The following is a 21,611-nucleotide window of genomic DNA, read 5'->3' on the forward strand; positions in this document are numbered from 1 at the left end:
CTGGTGTGACCTATGCACTCCGAGCGATATGCACATCGTGATGTCAGAGTGTGGTGTTTGAGCAGCCACTGCTCCCTTGTCCATTATAGATTTATTTTCACATTTACCACAGGAGCATTGTGGCAACTTGAAGACAGCTTGAGTTTGTAATGAATAATGTTCATCGGGTTGGACAGATCGACCTATATACAATTGTGTAAACAAATTGTATGAAAACAGCTTAAGCTCGAAGATCACTGTTTTGGAATGAAGATTTCGTTATCTGTCAAAATTATTGATAAAATAATTCTTTCGAAAGTGAAACGCTCGAGGTGTTTACGCACTCTACTATTTCAGGCACCTGGTTAGAAATGCCGACTTTCATGATATCTGGCTAGAAGCCTCCTTTTAGAAGACGCAAAATAATCGTCATTTACTAAAATATTAAATATATAATTATGTTATATAATTACTGGAATACAATGCTTAAGTATTTCTTAATCTTATTTAAGATGGAATGCACGATAATTAAATCAAACCGTTTTTATTTCTACGGAAACATTTCAATCAACATTGTACAAATCTCTTGTCTACGGAAAATTATAAAACATTGGCAGATGTACTAGGATTTATTTTCTGTGTTTAAACACAAAGTTTTTATGGGTAGATTTAATAGAAAAACATAAATTTTAGCACTCCAGTGCGAGTTAAATTTTTGTCATTTTGCCCTGATTATTAAGAAGAAAAAAAACAGTTAAACCAATTTTAAAACATGTAAATCCTACAATTGGAACAGACATAAAGTATCCTAAACTTTGTTATTTAATTTAAGGGGATAATGTTTAAAGGGTGATATAAAGTGTTTTATAGGCTTTAATAGCTGGCTTATTGCAGGAATAAATTATTTTGTTGGATGATGTAATTAGGAATTACCTTAGAACTTGCTTACCCAGATAATAAAAAAATTCTTTTTTGTTGAAGGTTCAAATCTCTTGAAAGAAAGTAAATATAACGATGATGTTTGTTTGTTTGTATGGTTGGTTGGTTGTTTGTTTGTTTGTTTGTTTGATTGATTGATTGGTTGTTTCTTTGATTTGTTTTGGTTAATTGATTATGTTTTGATTAAATATTGTACTGTATTTGTGTTTCCTTGGATATAGTACAATTTCTAAGTTTCTTTAAGTCTCTTTTGATAGTTTTCTATGTTTTCAAAACCTACAAGTCACTAACACAACTAAATTGACACCACCATGCTAAAACTTTATATTTTTTTCAATTTCTATATAGTCATAGCTGATACAAAATTTCAGGTTCGTAAAGCTTATACAAATTGTACTCGTGTGATTTTATGTCTCTCAACTCAAAGTGGAAATGGTCTTTAAATTGTTAAGTTACTACTGGAAAGAACTGTTCATAAACCGATGCTAACAAAAGAGGCATCCATGGTTGAAATACTGGTTGAATTGTGATCGTTTTCCGTGTGGTATATTGGTCTGGAAAGGTCATAAGGAGGATCTGCGGAACTCATTTCTTTCCGGGAGTTTTTAGTTGGTAAAACATAACAATCATTGCCCCAATGATTGATGTGTAACTGTCGATACTTTTAACGGCTTTTTCTCCTTGAGTTTTGATACAGTGAATGGCTTCACATAAAGGCAGTTTTAAAACAAAAGGCCGCTCATTTAAAAGCACTTATCACCTTTCAGAAGAAAGCACCTGCCATTTTCTCCTAGTTTTTTGAAATTGATATTTTCTCATTATTCAGTATTTGAAAACAGGTGAATGGCATTATAATAACAGTTTCAATACATTTTCTCAGTGGAAGTATATTAAAGGGATTCCACTGGTAAAGAGACTTGAAATAGTTCTTTGAGTACCATTTTATAAAGCTCTGCCCAAATGTGCAAGTCGGTATCTCCAAAACTACTAATGGGAATGGGTTGAAAGTTCACAGATTTATTAGAGAGCCTAATAGGAGGTCATAGACCAAGATCCGTAACTCAAGCTTGGATTTTGACAGAATTATGGCCTCATTCAAAAATATTTTTCAGGCTCCTGTTTTACTATCAAGTACTGAGAAGGCTGTCCTACTGACAGCTTTTGTTAATTTACACGATATAAGCATGTACTAAGGATTCTGTATTGAATGCTCAGTCATGATGTATTGATTATTAATATTTGTATGATTTATTGTCAGTTGTATGATGTATTGATAATTCAGTGATGAATTGATATTTGTGATTTATTGATTATGATGATGTTTTGATTATTGATATTTGTATGATGTATTCATATTTGTATGATTTATTTATTATTGATATTTGTATGATTTATTGATTATTGATATTTGTATGATTTCTTGATTATAGATATTTGTTTGATGTATTGATTATTGATGTTTGTATGATTTATTGCTTTTTGTATAATATATTGATTATTGATATTTGTATGATTGATTCGTTATTGTTATTTGTATGATTTATCGATAATTGATATTTGTGTCATTTCAGAGATCAGACTCATGTTGACTGGACTAAAGCATGGAATGGAACCCTGAGAGACTTGATTACCTACATAAAAGATGACCATACAACTGGGGTATCCTGGAACCCTCAGGTAACATTGTTATTTATGTTTGAGAAAAGAGGGCATCTGTGGCCAAAGGGTATAGGTCGTTGAATTTAAACCACTTGCCCCTCATTGCTGTGGATTTGAATCTTGACTGGATCCTTTCATGTGAGAAAGCTATCCAGCAAGCTGATGGAATGTGGGTGGTTCAACTCAGGTGCCTGTTTGTGCATGAAGGCACCCAAGGTCTTCCTCCACCAGTTAAGCTGCAAAATCGCCACATGACCTATACTGTGTGGTGTGATGTAAAACCTAAACTAAAAAGGAAAAAACAAGCCCTTCTTAATAATGTTGTTGTACTTTCTTTTTACCCATTCATTATCACATGTTTTAGCACCAAATCCAAGAAATATTGATGTTTAAACATTTGTTTTGCGCATAGTTACTGTAATTATTTAATAGGAATAGTTTATTTAGGTTTGTAGGTATCTTAAAGCAGCATGCCTCCAGATGAGCCAAATATTTTTTAAGAAATCAAACTTGAGTAAAATGTACTAATATTTTAAGTGAAGTAAAAGATTCAAGATTCAATTTACATGTTATATGTGATTATTGACCTATTTGCAGTATTTATCACCATATTTCTACTGTATTACTAATTTACTAACACAGGAAGAGATATTTTTGCATATTTTGACCTATATTTGGTAATTTATAAGGATTGTTAGTGCTGTTTGCAATGTGTAAATTACTTTCTTTGTTCACATCACAATATTTTACTTTTAAATTCATTTTCAACATTTTTATGAAAATTTGCATGAATCTGGGGGCATGCTCCTCTAAGGGTGATAGTTTGAATATTTGTTTTGTATGTTTTCTACTTTGATTAGGGCTAAACAGTAGCTTTCATTGGTATCATTTGATATTTAGAATTAATATTATGTACAGTAACAGAGTCAAATTCGCTTCATGCAAGGTTCAAACTTTGCAAATCCAAGATCCGCAGCCACCGAGCTCACTTGGTAGGGGGCACATGTTTCTTCTTAGTTCTACTTACTCTTTATTAGTCCCCTACCGGTTTAACCGGAGGGGACTTTAGGTTTACCCTCCGTCCGTCTGTCTGTCTGTCCGTCTGTCTGTCTGTCTGTCAGTCTGTCAGTCCGTCAGTCCGTCCGTCCACAAAACTGGATCCCGCGATAACGCAAAAAGTACTGAAAATATTTTTATGAAACTTGATATATGGATAGATGGCAGTATGGAGATTATGCACGTCTTTTTTTTTTCTTCCTATGTTGAAAATTCTGGTTGCTATGGCAACAAATAGTCTGAAAATATGGCAAATTTAACACATAAACTGGATCCAGTGATAACTCAAAAAGTACTAAAAATATTTTTATGAAACTTGAAATATGTGTAGATGGCAGTCTGGAGATTATGCACATCTTTTTCTTTTCTTCCTATGTTGAAAAATTCTGGTTGCTATGGCAACAAATAGCCTGAATTTCAAGATTTCTGATTTAAATTTTTCAGCTTTTTCACTATATGTTCTTTATTTCTTAAGGTGTTTACTTCAAACTTTAAATTTAAGTTTCTGGTCATCAACCACATCATATGTGACAAGGTTTATAACTCTAGCACAAAAAAATATCAGTATTACCTCCCTTGAACTTAGATTTTTTAGGGGAAAAAATGTTGTCTTTTTTAAATAACTTCTTTATTTCCTAATGTATCTACTTCAAACTTCATATATATGTTTCTTATTATCAATCAACATTTTTGAGAAGGTTAAATACTCTAGCAAGACTATTTCCAGAATTATGTCCCCCTTGAACTTAGATTTTTTTCGAGAAACTGGTATTTTCACTCCAACTTCTTCATTCCTTATAGGATTTACTTTAAAATCCCACATCGTAATAATATGACAAGGTTGTATAAACATAATTTCCTTACTAAGCATGGAAACTTAACACATTACTGTGATATAGACAAACTTATTTTATTATGTTTTGTGGTTGATATTTTCAAATACAGACTTCATCCTCAAATTCATTATTAATGGCAATACACAGGAGTGTATGACAATTAAAGAACTTTTTGAGGGACCAGTAGGGGACTCCTGTATTGCCCGCAATACTATCAAATGCTTGTCTATTAATGAAAGTTGTTCATTATTGAACGTTAAATATAAAAAAATACTTAGTTTCCTGTAGTTCATGTGAAATCTGCGAGCACTTGAAAATGATTTAATTTACCTACGGTTTTTATCATGCTAGTTGCATGTTAAACACTGTGCGTAAATTGCATGTAAATCGGGTGTTTTCCCATTGACACCCATACGATAAATGGAGATTATAAAACTGTTAAAACTGGGAAAAACGCACTTAAAATTAATACCTACGTTTCTTTATTTTGAGCTCTTTTTTATACCCTAAACTGCAAGCTAAGTCACTTTATAATAAAAGGAAACGTAAGATCTTCAAATTAAAGAACGTTCTTAACATGAGATCTTTATGAACTTAAGAACTTTGTGGAAAGCCATTGAACTTGAATTGCACCTTGCAGAAAAACTGTGTTGATAAAAACTTTTTCCAAGATATTTTTATTACCCAATATATCTGTAAGTTATTTATGAACAAACAAATGCATATTTCCAGCAGTCAGGAGAATAACGACATAACTCACCTAGGTTTACCAAAAATGTTAAGACGGTATTGCAGTAAATCTGCAAAGTACGATGCACTTGTAAAAAGCAATTTTCAGGCGGTGAATTCTGTATCAATTTATTACGTTTCAAGAATTTTCATCAACAAAAAGAATGTCAGGAATCGTACAATAGTCAGACAAATATTGTAACATTTTATATTTTATGCGCGCCTTCAAAAACGCCACAAGTGCCAAATCTTCGAGGTAGCATCGTAAGAATTTAAGAATGAAGGAGTCGTTTTTATCTTTTCAGTTCTTGAAAAATAGATAAATTTCATTGTAAAAGATCGACAAGAAATTGAATAACAGATAATGCAGTCTATTTGAGTTGCTAGGTAATAAATTATTCGTGAAAATGAATCAAATTTTATGGCACAGTTTCCGAATATTGAGGTTACGCTTTGTAGCTCAATGAAATGCATTTAAAAGTGATTTATTTTCTGAGTTATAGATGGATAAGTTTAGTTGTTAAGATTTTTGTTTTTGTTTTTGGTCGTTGCATTTGATCGAGCTTATTAAAAATTTTGGTTGGCAAATGACGTATGTACAAATTGTTTCATATTTTAGTCAAACAATTGTCAGTTAGTTGATTATAAGATGATGAATGTGTTCCTGTATTTTATAAAAAAAAAATGTTATTTTAAGACCAGGGTGTGGTTGCAAGAGAAAAGAAATAAATTCACGAATAATTGAAACCTGTGATTGAAAGATCATTTTTGCTGTTATTTTTATTTTCATTCTATGATACATATTCAACAATAGGCATTTTAATTAAAGGAAAATTGCCATTTTGAGCAAAATTTTACAATTACTGCTTGATAACATAATGAAACTGAAAGTCTTAACATGCATTTTTGAGTTATGGCCCTTTATTTCTTAAAATGAAAAAAAACTTTGTTAGGTTAAAATCACTGCCAGCTAGATACCATTGCTGAAGCCAGACTGAAACAGACGTTGAAACATATTGCAAATAAACATTCCTTAAGGTTTGAGCCCGTCAAGGCTTGTCAGATTCTACATAATGAGAAAGCTATCCAGCTAGCATACTGAACATCCTTGGTTCTACTCGAGTGCCCTTTATTTTGTGCCTGAAATAATGTACAGAGGGGCATCTGAGGTCTTCCTCTACCAGTAAAACCGGAAAGCCACCATATGACCTCTACTGTGTTGGTGCGACATTAAACAAAAACCAAAAACCACTAAAAAACATTATTAAAGACAACAACCCGAAATGGATAAAATGAAGCCAAAAGCAACCTAGTATAAATATATACATTCATGACAACCCTGAACAAACAATATCGATTTTAGTTAAAAGTACTGCGGTAAATAAATTATTTTATGTTTGAGAATAATTTGGGATATAAATTTAGGATTTTTTTTTATTTGCTTTTGCTTGGCAAAAAGTGAAAAAAAAAAAAATGAACTGCCAGAGAATTTAACACATCGCTATGGTTACTTGAAAAGATGGACTTAAAAAACAATTAAGATACAATACTGTTGCATTTATTTAGCCCTCAATTTTGTGAACTCGCAAAACTCTTCATTTATCAAACATTGTTTGATAACAGTGTACCTGTTAAAGTAATCAACTCACTTGCTACTGTCAGTTTTACACGCATCTGAAAATCACTCTCCCCCCCCCCCCCCTTTCCCCAAATAAATCATGCCTGCAGTAAATGTGCAAGGAGATGCAACAATGGACTGTCAGGATGAATCTTTTCCTATAGAATTGTAGTAAAATTGTTAAAGCTGTAATCCACCAGCTTCGCATGCGTTTTAAATGATTCATTCTTCCTTATTTTGAATTGATGTCTTAGTATTGAGTATATGGCAGTGCTTTTTATATGCCCGAAAGGGCATATTATGTTATACCCCCTGGCGTCCGTCCGTCTGTCTGTCCGTCCGTCCGTCCGTACGTCCGTCCGTCCGTCCGTCCGTTAGCAATTTGGTTTCCGGAGCATAACTTAAGTTCCATTTGGCCCACAATGTTCAAACTTCATAGGATGATTGCCCATATTGGGTAGAAGACCCCTATTGATTTTGGGGTCAAAAGGTCAAAGGTCAAGGTCACTATGACCTTAAAACTGAAAACAGTTTCCGGAGCATAACTTAACTTCCAATTGACCCACAATGTTCAAACTTCATAGGATGATTGTCCATATTAGGTAGAAGACCCCTATTGATTTTGGGGTCACAAGGTCAAAGGTCAAGGTCACTATGACCTTAAAACTGAAAACAGTTTCCGGAGCATAACTTAAGTTCCATTCGACCCACAATGTTCAAACTTCATAGGATGATTGTCCATATTAGGTAGAAGACCCCTATTGATTTTGGGGTCAAAAGGTCAAAGGTCAAGGTCACTATGACCTTAAAACTGAAAACAGTTTCCGGAGCATAACTTAAGTTCCATTCGACCCAGAATCTTCAAACTTCATAGGATGATTGTCTATATTGGGTAAAAGACCCCTATTGATTTTGGGGTCACAAGGTCAAAGGTCAAGGTCACTATTACCTTGAAATGGAAAACACTTTCTGGAGCATAACTTAAGTTCCAATTGACCCACAATGTTCAAACTTCATAGGATGATTATCCATATTGGGTAGAAGACCCCTATTGATTTTGGGGTCACAAGGTCAAAGGTCAAGGTCACTATTACCTTGATACTGGAAACACTTTCCGGAGCATAACTTAAGTTCCATGTGGCCCACAGTGTTCAAACTTCATAGGATGATTATCCATATTGGGTAGAAGACCCCTATTGATTTTGGGGTCACAAGGTCAAAGTCACTTTTACCTTAATACTGAAAACAGTTTCTAGAGCTTAATTAAAGTTCCAATCAATTGGCCCACAATATTCAAACTTCTTAGGATGATTGTCCATATAAGGTAGAAGACCCCTATAGATTTTGGGGTCACAAGGTCAAAGGTTAAGGTCATTATTAATAACTTAAGTATAAATCAACCTACAGCTGTAAAATTTTATAGGATGAACAGCGAATTCCATGTCTTACAAATGCTTCATCCTTACTAAAAAAAAAAAAACACTTTCGGGCATATAATGCTCCGCCTAGCGGTGCTCTTGTTTATGTTGTGTAAATCTCATGCTGTATCAAAATTTAGAGTTTTCAATGTCATTTGAAGCAATAATTTGTTTATTGTTTGTCCTTTATCCTTTGCCAGGATATATTTAAACTAAAATTGATGGAAGAAGTTTCTGGGTTTTTTTAGGGTTATGTGTTTTCTTACAAGTTCATCAAAATCATTCTGTACTAGTCAGTATTGGTGGGGTGGGGTGATGGGGGGGGGGGGTCAGTCTTTACCTGCGCCAAAGTATTTTCAGTCTGATATTCTGATATTAAACAATGAAATATGATTGAAAACAACTTTTTTTTCATAAACAAAAATGATCCACATGCCATATTTATTTGAGAATATAAAATATTATACAAAAAATTGATGAAATTTCCTGATTTTTAGCTCGACTATTCGATAAGAATAAGTAGAGCTATTGCAGTCACCCGAGCGTCGGCGTCGGCGTCGGCGTAACCACTTATGTTAAAGTTTTTGTAATAGTTCAAATATTTTCAAAGTCCATTGACATATGGCTTTGAAACTTTGCACACTTGTTCACCATCATGACCCCAACCTGTAGACAGGAGGAGGTAACTCTATCAAGCATTTTGACAGAATTATGCCCCTTTTTCGACTTAGAATTTACGTTAAAGTTTTTGTAATAGTTCAAATATTTTCAAAGTCCATTGACATATGGCTTTGAAACTTTGCACACTTGTTCACCATCATGACCCCAACCTGTAGACAGGAGGAGGTAACTCTATCAAGCATTTTGACAGAATTATGCCCCTTTTTCGACTTAGAATTTACGTTAAAGTTTTTGTAATAGTTCAAATATTTTCAAAGTCCATTGACATATGGCTTTGAAACTTTGCACACTTGTTCACCATCATGACCCCAACCTGTAGACAGGAGGAGGTAACTCTATCAAGTATTTTGACAGAATTATGCCCCTTTTTCGACTTAGAATTTACGTTAAAGTTTTTGTAATAGTTCAAATATTTTCAAAGTCCATTGACATATGGCTTTGAAACTTTGCACACTTGTTCACCATCATGACCCCAACCTGTAGACAGGAGGAGGTAACTCTATCAAGCATTTTGACAGAATTATGCCCCTTTTTCGACTTAGAATTTACGTTAAAGTTTTTGTAATAGTTCAAATATTTTCAAAGTCCATAGACATATGGCTTTGAAACTTTGCACACTTGTTCAACGTCATGACCCCAACCTGTAGACAGCAGGAGGTAACTCTATAAAGCATTTTGACTGAATTATGCCCCTTTTTCGACTTAGAATTTACGTTAAAGTTTTTGTAATAGTTCAAATATTTTCAAAGTCCATTGACATATGGCTTTGAAACTTTGCACACTTGTTCACCATCATGACCCCAACCTGTAAACAGGAGGAGGTAACTCTATCAAGCATTTTGACAGAATTATGCCCCTTTTTCGACTTAGAATTTACGTTAAAGTTTTTGTAATAGTTCAAATATTTTCAAAGTCCATTGACATATGGCTTTGAAACTTTGCACACTTGTTCACCATCATGACCCCAACCTGTAAACAGGAGGAGGTAACTGTATCAGGCATTTTTTTTACTATCAAGCACTAAGAATAGTCGAGCATGCTGTCCTACCGACAGCTCTTTTTGAAAATGTGACCATGCATTAGAGGTGAAGGTCATATCTCAATATGAGGTTTATAGTTGTAATGAGATTGACTTGTCCATCTGTCAGTTTTGACAAAACCATTCATCATTTTGTTCAGCAAAATTTCAAAATAAGCATTACTGACTTAATAGCAAACTTTACACACCATTTTCAAACAACAAGGATGTGCGGTCTGCTCAAATGGTCTGTACTTGTCATAAAGGTAAAATCAGTTGCGGAATAAAGGCAGGCATAAGGATTAAGTTGTCCTTGTTGACATATAAAAAGAATATTATAGGACAAAACATTGTGGCTTTGGGATATGGCCAAATTGTATTTCATTTCAATAGCCTTGGGATGTGAGTCAGTAATATGGCCACATCTTATTTCATTTCAACAGCCTTGGAATAGGATATTATTTTTTTTCAAGCCATTTTTTTAATGTTACAATCTTTCCCCATCTGGCGCAGTATTTGGGTTATCTTACATCATATTACAATTAATGCAGCTGAAAGATTGATTTGTTTAGGCAGAAAAGAAAAACAACAAAAAAAAAACAACATTAAGACAAGAAACAATTGGTAGTCATATGAAGAGATTTAGAGATTTTGTTACATCGTGGAGCATCATTCTGATGTGCAGTATCAACTGTTTAAACTTATCAATTTATTTTTTAAACTGAAAGATTTTTTGTCTAACAAGCACATAACTGAAAAGTGTAAAAAAAAAAAAAATAGAAAAAATGGTTATATTTTTGTTTGCTTTTTTTTCAGACAAAATTCATGGATTTTTCAGGGTTTTTTCAGTCTTACGCTGTATTATTATGTAGTAAGGAGGCGTCTATGGCTGAGGGGTTAAGGATATTGGCTACAAACCACTTGCCCCTCAGCGCTGTGGGTTTGAATCCCAACAGGGACTTGGATTCTTTCATGATAATAAGCTATCTAGTTAGCATAAAGAACGCCTGTGAACTTCTACTAAGGTGACTGTATGTGCCTGAAATAATGCACGGAAGGGCACCTGAGGTCTTCCTCCACCAGTAAAGCTGAAACATCCCCATATGACCTATATTCTGTGTCAGTGTGACATAAAAACCCAATCAAATAAACAAACAAACATTTAATTAAGACGCTTTATAGGACAAACAGTTCAGTTTTGGAGAGTAAAAATATTTTTTGGTTCAAACTAATATATTTTGGTTCAAACTAACATGTTTGGGTTCTATACTGACATGTTTTGGTTAAGCTGACATATTTCAATTTTAGTTCAAGTAACTGATGTATTTATCATTCTTAGAAATTTTTTTTTTTTTTTTTTCACATGCTAGAGTTGTACTGGTATCATGGAATAGCCTTATAGAAAGGGTGGGGGGAGAAGTGGGGAAGAGCAGAATTAAGAAATTCAGGTAGTAATTAAAAATTTTGTTCATTTTGTATTTTTTATCACAATAACAGAAAAATTGTGTTTCTTATTATTATTGTTGTAAAAGTCCCGGTCATGATTATTATTGTCTTTTATTGTATATAAAGATGTAAATATGTAATGTGAAAGGGACGCGAAATTGGCCATTAAAGAGTAAGCACTGAAAAGCCAAGAGTGACCTGGTGTATAGAGAGGGGGGATATGGTGGGTGGTGAAAGTAATCATAGAGTTTATATCCAGCTACTTTGATATTTCCTTTATAGTCAAAGCAGTTAAGACAAATAAACCTTGGCATATGATTTCTTGTGATGTTATTTGATACAAGGAACACATAGGTTGTTCATACCTAGCATGCATTTTTGTCTGGTCTTGTATTCTAGATATTTGTTTACTGTATCATAAACTATGAATGATGATGTTTTGGCTTGGTTTCTACGGTGACATGTGAATGTCAGATTTTGGAAACATATCATTTTTGTTCACATTTTTGGTGAGAATGGAACATTTTTGGGACATATTTTCGCCACATTGTGAACACACTTAACATTATAATGGGAGCACGGAAAAATTTGACCTTTTACCATTTGATGTTGTAAAATGCCAGTTTCCCAAAGTTGGCTCATCTAAGCTTAACCTGAATGTTTTTTCCTGAATGGACAACTTTCCCTGTTTGAAACAGTCTGTTAATTCAGTATTAGGACCCTTGCGATGAAAGTTTTAAGTTTGTCAAGTTTAAATCACCTAATTCAGTATTAGAGATAATGCGATGAAAATGTCCATGTTTGACAAGTTAAGTTAGTCAATAGTATATAGCTCAATAGGTGGAACATATAGGATTAGTTATCTTGGGGTCGCTGGTTTGAAATTATGTCAGATTCTTTGAAACAGTTGGGCATACATGTATATTAATATATATGTAGCAATCATTGTGTTCATTTGAGCGATTAATGGCCAAGCATGACTCTCTTGTCATTGCTTTTTTTGTTTTTGTTTTTTTTTCGTTGTTTTTTATGTATCTTACTTGACACTTACAAGCTTGAGTAAACTTTACTACACAATAAGTTTGTCTATCAGCTTGTGAATACCTATGTGGTGTATGATTTATATCTTGGTTTTAATTATCCGAATTGTTCTGGTAAATGGAAAAATACCTTCAACCATTAAACGGCATTTCTAGGGGCTTGATGCCTGAAACGTTGTATGGCTGACTGTAATTTCATACAAGTTATTGCCATTTCACCGTCAGCTCTTGAATCACCCGTTCTTTCGTTAGACCAGTGTGTGGCGGCCATAAATTGCTCTCCCCTGAAGACATAATCTCTACCTAAGTGCAATAATGCCTTAACTCTGATTAAATTATATAAGGAGTTCACCCGTTACTGCACCAAAGTGACGATATTAGAAGAGTTTCAATGATAATTGTCCAATAAGTCTTACACGGGTATGTTTGCAATTACTTGCAGATGGACCGAAACAGTTCTGCCTTGTTTTATATTATTGAGAAGAAAAGGAGGGGATATATGTTATTGTTATGATATGTGATTAGAGATTGAGATTAAATATTTCAGTGAAAAAAATATGAAGAATAGAATGATGCTATTATTGGTGATAGATTAGATCTGCTCCAATTTTATTTTTTCTTCTGGGCTGCGTTTCGTTGAAAGTCAAGTGTATCCTAAGTCCTAGGACATAATACCAACTTTAGGACTAACTTAAGACCGTTTCATTAAATATGTTTATCTTCAGGCAAATACTGTAGACTATACCTGAGAAATGTTAAGAAATATAATGACAGACCCTTTTATTTGAAGGTGTAAATGCCCATCAGATCAGTGTTGCTATTCAGAACTTAAAAGTCATAAAATAGGAGTCATAAGTTAGGACATTTTCTTTGAGATGCAAAATTGTCTCAGTTTTGGTCTTTTAAAGACTGATTTCAGACTTGGGACATTCTATGACATACAGCCCTGAAGATTAAATGCTGATAAGGCAGGGTGCCTGCATGGACAATTCATAAGCAATACTTACAATTTCTTACTGTTCGGCTGTAAATGAAAATCATGATATTGATATATCATGGACACTTAACAATCGATACAATATCAATTCTCAATATTGTATATGGATACAATTTATTGCCAATTTCTTCATGTCTTGTGAAAATATCACTCTTATTTGTAACTTTGTAAAAAGGGAAAAAGTCCTAGTTTGAACACTGGATTTAATATTCAGTATTCAGCTTTGGATGTAAACGATACAAAATTTGCTACCTATGACAGTCCCATCTTATAGTACTAAATACCATTAAGGTCAAGGTCATGTTTATTATGAACTTGTGAATTACGAATTAAGCTACATGGGCAAAATGTTAAGGGCATGTTTATGAGGAATTCATACAATCACATTACATTGGCAAAATGTTTCATTACAGTAGCCTGTTGGGAATCTGTTTGTTCAGATTTCCAGAGACTTTCCGACAATGTAGAGTATTTACTAACAACATAAAAACTTGACCATCTTATCATGTACAATATGGCTGTTAACATCAAATTACAAGCCTGGGATAGAGTAAGTGGAGAGCTAGAAGAGATAAGGGGGCATGAAATGGCCATTTAGTTTCCCATTTTGTACCTTGTTTTCATGATAATCTATGGCAATTGAAGACATGACATGACTTATTACTGCATGGCTAATGATAACAGGGATTTTTTTTTGGTGGATCAGGGTTTTTTGGGCATTTTTTTTAGGCTTAATTTTTTGCAAGTTTTTCTTCTTTATTCTTTATTGTATATTGAAATTCAAGTGTTTAGCACTTAAATTGTGATATTTTTTTTAAATATTTCGATGGCAACATGAACACATGAATCGATTGTTTATTGGTTTGTAATAACTGGGAATGTGTGTAACTATTATGGTAGAATACAAGAAACAGAATACCCTTATTTCGGACTACTACTCTGCCTGCAGCCTTCACTTGTTTTGCAGCAACTTACTCTCTTTGCAGCAGCCCCTTCTTGGTTTGCAGCAGTCTTTACTAGTTTTGCAACTGATTCTCTGTTGCAGCTATTAATCTGTTTGCTGCTTTTACTTGGTTTGCTGCCACTACTCTGTTTGCAGCAGCCACTACTCTGTTCGCAGACACTATTCGGTTTACTGCCACTTCTTGGTTTGCTGCCACTACTCTGTTTGCAACAGCCACTACTCTGTCAGCAGCTACTAGCAGCCACTTTGCTGTTTCGGCTATTAGTCTGTTTTAAGACACTAATCTGTTTGCAGCCACTTTTCAGTTTGCAGCCACCACTTGTTTTGCTGCCACTACTCGGTTTGCAGCCACTTTTCAGTTTGCTGCCACTACTTGGTTTGCAGCCACTACTCAGATTGCAGCCACTACTTAATTTGCAGCAGCCACTACTCAGTTTTGCAGCTCATACTCTGTTGACTGCTCTATTATGTAGTTTGATATTAAAAACCCTTAACATTTATAATGATTGTTTGAGAGAACTGGAATAGGATCAGTCCTAGAGCACTGACTGAGTGACTGTTACATAATGAAGCACTTGTGATGACAGTTTAAGCTATTTGCTTGATAAGTACCATAATTTTGTTTTTAAGAACCCTTCCAAGATTTTTATTTCATTATTTTATTGAAATAGGGTTTCACTGAGTAAACTCTTGGAAAACTGTATTTTTAACTTATTTTTCTTTTGTTTATTATAATCATAATTGTCAGTCTTCAATCTTTTTAAATAGAAATTTGAAACTTTTTTTCTCCCATGGTTAATAATAGACAAATTTGTCATTACAGAATTTCGGTTTTCTATATTTTCCCCTGCGGAGTGCCACTTTGTAATATAAAGGACAGATAATGAGAAAGTGTGGGTGCACAAATTTTAGGAATCTGGCGTAGTGGGACTACCACACTTTCAATTATTACCTGTACAATAAGCCATGATAACATCTGTGATAACTTAGCTTCCCACTGAGCGTGTGCCAAGTCTGCCAATCAAATTGATTGACAGATGCTGTATTAGCCAATCAGAGGGCAGGTTACTGTAGGAGAGAAACAATATGACTGCCAGTGTTATGATTTGTAACAGTGAATTGTGTTTGTCAGGAACTGCAGGAGAAAAGCAAAGATTAATGGATGTTGGCATGTATTTGGGGATATCATAAGTTTTTTGTGTAATCTAAGAAAAGTAATGTTTAGACACAAATACTATTTAGCCTGTATCTTCTCTAGTAAGTCAGAAAAATGATTTGTACCAAGTGCACTTTGTTAGAAAAATTAAATTTGCTAGAAATAGCAAAAATGTTTTAAAAATTACAAGTTATGTTTCTTGTGTGCATATGATGACCTTAATGCAGTAATGGGTTAACTCTGATTAAATTATACAAGGAGTTAACCTGTTACTGCACTTGGGTGACAACACATGCATCATATCATCTTTATGATATTAGGAACAATATGAACAGGAAGGGGCCTTTAAGTTACAATGAGCATACATTTGATTCCCTTGTGTAGCATATATTTTCCTCCCATTCCCTTGTAAGACAAATATTTTCATTGATCTTATTTGTGGCATATAATTTTCATTAATATATTAGTTGCCTTGTGTGGCATATATATATTTTCAATTGATTTTGTTCTGTGGCATATCGATATTTTCCATTGATTTGGTTCTGTGGCGTATATTTTCTATTGATTTATTTTTTGAGGCATTTATTTTCTATTGATTCTAGAATGTGGCATATATTTTCCACTGATTTTCTTGTATGGCATTTATTTTCCACTAATATCTTGTTATCATAATGGATACCTTATATTGCACATACTGTTGTGACTTACAGTGCCTGTGTGTGTAAATTTTTTAACCCCAAACCATTATCCATAACTGTTCTGGTGCCTGTGTAGCTTAACTTTGCCTATGTGATTTAAAACTCAAACCATACCGTGCCTGAGTATTACTTTAAAAAACCAAACTATAACTGTGCAAGTGTTAATTAAAGGCCGAAGTGTGACTTTAACCCTAAACCAAAACCATAAGTGTGCCAGTGTGATTTCAAAGCCTGAAAACCAACAGAGGAAAAAAAAAGTTTCATTATATCTAAGGGTTTTGCGCAATTCACAATGTCTTGACAGAACAATGTGTTTTATTCTGCAATACCATCTGTTTTCTGTAGAATATAAACTGCAAGTCATCTCCACTTATCTTAACATTGGTAGCACAGGTCCTAAACATTCTCCATAAACTATTGTATGACATAATCTAACAGAAGTTGTGTTTTACGATAACTACAAGTACTGGAATAAATGGATGCCAGTATCTGGCTCGCATCCCTTCGCCTACGGGTCAAACACCACCAAATGTTTTCTATATTTAAGATTTCTGTTATGTTAATTTTTAAGCTGAGAGACAAATGCCTGTTTTACTTATATATTATATATATATATATTGTGTATAATTATAGTACTGCACATTTGTAATGTCACTTTTCATTGGATAATTGTGACGTTTATATATAGTTTTATATACACGGCTACTTTCCATTTATGAAGAAATCTCACTTTTTTCTCTGAAAATAGGAAGTTTATTGGTTCTTTGCAATATAACCCGAGTTGCTTATTTCCAGTCAACCGTTTATAATTTTTATAGGGCCATATAACCTGTTAGAAAACCTTTTATAACTAATAATATGCACAATGGTAACAGAGATAGCTGTCTTGTATATTTGTTACATTGTAAAAAAAAAGCTCGGTGTCTCCAGCTACCTTTTTGTGATACATAGTTGATTAACACAAATAATTTATTACGAGGAGTCCTGATGTAAAAGCAGGAAATAGGGAAGTGAATAAGTACCTTTTTATGTAAGAAAAATTGTGAAAAAAGTTAATAATGGAAAATTACTACTTAAATGTATGTGTTTTCCATGTTATTATATGTGTTTGCCACTTATCAATCCATGTGTTTTCCACTTTGTAAATACCTACCACTTTTGTAATTCTGTTCATGTTGAAGAATATGCTGAGTGGTACTGCATTTGTTTTGAACCAGTAGGTTTTAACACTTCATCAAATTTAAGCTTGTCTGTTTGGAAGAAATATTCGAGATATAATTGCCATGTGACATAATGGTCATGCAAAAACTTTAAGTTGTCGATTATTGAAAGATTTTAATCGACATCATGATTGAAATACTTGCCTATCATGACAAGGTGCAGTTGTAAGGCAAGGAACAGTAATCATTTTGCCGTTTTTTAACTCTTCTTTTTTTGGTCAAAATACAAGGGGCATTAATGTCACGTCACACGGTGTTATTTTGATCAATCATCCTGGAAATGAATATCAACCGGTCAGTAATTTATTGCAATATTCCCAAGGGGCGAGTACTCTGTATAGACTTAAGGAAACTTAATGTTCTAGTTCTCTCCTCTGGCCACAATCAATAAAGGTAATAATGCATAGAGGTGAAAAATTACTTTGAAATGTTGGTTTGGTATAGGAAACAAATAGTACATGTTAGTTTACACAACATTTGGGTATAGTACATGTTAGGTTACACAATGTTTGGGTATAGTGCATGTTAGGTTACACAACATTTGTCATTTGGGTATAGTACATTGATAGTTTACACAACATTTGTGTATAGGATAATGTTAGCATACACAGCAATTGTGTATAGTACATATTTGCGTACTTTTGTGTATAATACTAGTCTTGTTAGCTTACATTTGTAATATAGAAAGTGGTGATTAGCCTTCATTAAAAGTCATACTTAAATACGATAGTTAGTCAACTATTTAGCCTACATATGTACTAAATCTTTATATGATGAATTTTCTAACACATTTTTATTTTAGTATCTTATGTATATCTAACTATCGTTCTTTATGTTTCAGGGAGGAGATGCAGCAGCTGCCAGCAAACCTGCAGCCGGTGGAGCACCACCCCCACCCCCAGGTCCACCTGCCCCACCACCCCCACCTCCCGCATCAGCACCGGCGCCCTCTGGTGGGGGTGGAGGAGATGATACTCATGCAGCTCTATTTGCAGAAATTAACAGAGGAACTGCCATATCATCTGGTATGTAACTTAAGATGAATACCAGATATTAGATTTTGCTTCTTCTTTTTTTTTCATGAATGTTTAATTAATGAATATTTTTCAGACTTTTTAAGACTTCAGTGGCATAGCAATTCGACTTAATTTATACATTACTTGTATATTACTTACAACTTGTGATCTGAAACTTTTTAGCTTGTCTTTTTTTGAAGAACATGGAGAGCTATTGTACTCACCCTTGTGTCGGTATCACCTTCACACTTTGGTTAAGTTTTTGTGTGTAGGTTGGTATCTCTAAAAGTGCTGAAGGGAACGGGTTGAAACTCTGTGATTTTTCAACAACATGGGCACAGGTCCCATAACTCTGAGTAATCCTTTTACAGAGTTATTCCTCTTTTCTTACAGTCGAACAATTAGAACAGTTGATTGCGCTGTCTTACAGACAACTCTTGTTGAGTTTAAATTTATATGAAACTTTACATTTGATATGCTGCCATGCAAATCAGTCTAGGGAAGTGAAGAAATGCTAGTCAAAAAGAATCTGGCAAAATTAAACTTGGTCATATGTTTAATTTCACTCAAATTCCATTTATACTCTTAAACCTGATTAGTTTAGTTGTTTATATGTCTTGATCAATTATGGAGAAAGAAATATAATGCTCATTTTTGAAAAGCATTTTTTGCAGAAGTTTATGGAAATCTAGAAAATTCTTCCTGAATAAGTCTTTCTTGAATAAGTGAATGTATAAACTATGATTCCCTATTACTTGTCAAAATAATTTGGTCTATTCTTATAAATACTTCCAGGTTTTTTTTAAATAACACTTTATAATAATGTTATCATACTGTGATTACCTGTAGTGCATAGAATTAAAAACATAACATAATTTCTCTGTGTAATTAAAAGACGTTAATTTTACATTTTTGGCCAGGTTGCACAGGTGCAAACCCGGGTTATCGTATGATGTATGTCGGGCGGTGGTCAGACAGAGAAAATATTTTCGTAACAGTTTTCTCAGTAACTACTTATCACAATCTGTTGATATTTGGTTATACAGCATCAACACATGGTCCCATACCAGGGGATTCGGTTTAAATTTTGTCCCTGACATCCACTTTCAGTTTTTCGACATTAATGGTCAATGTTAGAAAATTTTAATAACATCACAGCCTCATAATATTTGGTATACAAATGAAACGCTACCTTTTCTGTCTTTCTGTCATTTTTTTCAAATATCAAATTTGAGCATAATATATCTTTAACATTGAAATATTAAAATGATTTTGGGTTTTTTAAATCGTAGGATTAAAGAAGGTCTCTGATGACATGAAGACTCACAAGAACCCTGCCCTCCGAGCTGGAAGCACAGTTACTAGTTCCACTGGGGTTCGAGCCGGTCCAGCTCCATTTAAGGCAACTGCTCCTAAAACAGCGCCGAAACCAGGAAGTAAACCTACAGCCGCTCCTGCCGCTAAACCACCAGTGTTTGAGCTCCAGGACAAAAAGTGGATAGTGGTACGTTATTACATTGAGTGTAGGTTCAATACTGAATTTATCGAACAAGTTGAATAAAATGGTATTATGCGAGCCTCTAGCGAGCATAATATTATTTTATTCAACGAGTTTTAATAAATTTAGTGAGAAGCTACACAAATATAGTACCCTGTTTATCACATATCCAAAATAGAACTGTTAACATTTAAGATGAATAACTTTTTCATTGGCATGCTTATAGTGTGACGCTAACATTTAGCATGTCGATATGTTATGTCTGGGGGCGTCCGTGGCCGAGTGGTTAAGGTCGTTGACTTCAAACCACTTGCCCCTCACCTCTGTGGGTTCGAATCCTGACAGGGACTTAAGATTCTTTCATGCGAGGAAGCTATCCAGCTAGCTTACGGAACGTCGGTGGTTCTACTCAGGTACCCATTCGTGCCTGAAATAATGCACGGAAGGGCACCTGAGGTCTTCCTCCACCAGTAAAGCTGGAACGTCGCGATATGACCTATACTGTGTGGATGTGACGTAAAACCCAAAACAAACAAACAAACAAACAAATCATTTGTCAAATCAAAAGAATGAATGTGGAAAAGAAATTTGACAACAATAAAATACATATACAATAAAGATACCTCTAATATAGCTAAGATAGGTCTGCTCTGTATATGTTAAATAGTAAGTGGATGATTCATTTTCCGATTTTAGACATGAATGTCATTACTCGTTATAAATAGCTCCCAGGACGCTGTTATGAAGAAGGCTTAATTAACAGTGATGTGTTGCTCTTTTCCGAGATAAAATTACTGAAATACTTTGTTTGAAATAACACATTATTGTTTTTCTAAACAGAAAATAAAAAAACTGAATGCTGCTTTAAATGTTGAGATATTTACATTCATAGCTTAGTACTTGTTGGTTCCAGGAACGGATTCGAGAGTGTTTAAATAAGCTTATAGCTTCCAACACAGTTAAACTAAAATAAATTTGTTATAATAGCACAGTACAAATGAAAAGTAAAAAGAGTGAACTTCATTGTTTTGTTTATTTACAGGAATATCAAGTGGGAAATAAGTCACTAATCATCGAAGATACAAACATTAAGCAAGCAGTGTATATCTTTAAATGTCAGGATAGTACAGTACAAGTAAAAGGAAAAGTCAACTCCATTATTTTAGGTAAGTTATGGTTTTAAACCTTTTGGACTTGCCCTGCTTTGAGTTTGGCACATTCCATTGTGAGTTAGAGGGATAACAGAATTAAGCAATCATTGCAGGTAAGTAATGGTTTTAAACCTTTTTACCCCCCCCCCCCCCTGAATTTAGAGGGATAACAGAATTAAGCAATCATTGTAGGTAAGTAATGGTTTTAAACCTTTTTACCCCCCCCCCCTGAATTTGTATAATGAACTTGGCCCTGCTTTGAGTTTGGTGCATTCCATTGTAGGTTAGAGGGATAACAGAATTAAGCAATCATTGTAGGTAAGTAGTGGTTTTAAACCATTTTACCCCCGTTAATTTGTGTAATGGATTTGCCCTGCTTTGAGTTTGGTGCATTCCATTGCGAGTTAGAGGGATTTCAGAATAAAGCTTTAATATTAATCAGCTAACAGAATATAAGTTTGATCATGCATATGTTATCTAAAGAGATTCTTA

The 21,611-nt window shown here is 34.0% G+C and overlaps 1 protein-coding gene across 1 annotated transcript in view; it reads left to right on the forward strand.

The window, feature by feature from the left end:
* Window positions 1-21,611, forward strand: part of LOC132723561 (adenylyl cyclase-associated protein 1-like) — a 45,584-nt gene that overhangs the window by 20,307 nt on the left and 3,666 nt on the right. Inside the window, exons 7-10 of the mRNA XM_060708298.1 lie at window positions 2,490-2,595; window positions 18,296-18,479; window positions 19,763-19,974; window positions 21,011-21,134. Of these exons, the coding sequence (XP_060564281.1) occupies window positions 2,490-2,595; window positions 18,296-18,479; window positions 19,763-19,974; window positions 21,011-21,134 (626 nt within the window). The remainder of the gene's footprint in view (window positions 1-2,489; window positions 2,596-18,295; window positions 18,480-19,762; window positions 19,975-21,010; window positions 21,135-21,611) is intronic.

Source organism: Ruditapes philippinarum, unplaced genomic scaffold (genome assembly GCF_026571515.1).
Source record: "Ruditapes philippinarum isolate M1 unplaced genomic scaffold, ASM2657151v2 ctg3342_1_1_1_1, whole genome shotgun sequence".
Classification (NCBI taxonomy): Eukaryota; Metazoa; Mollusca; class Bivalvia; order Venerida; family Veneridae; genus Ruditapes; species Ruditapes philippinarum.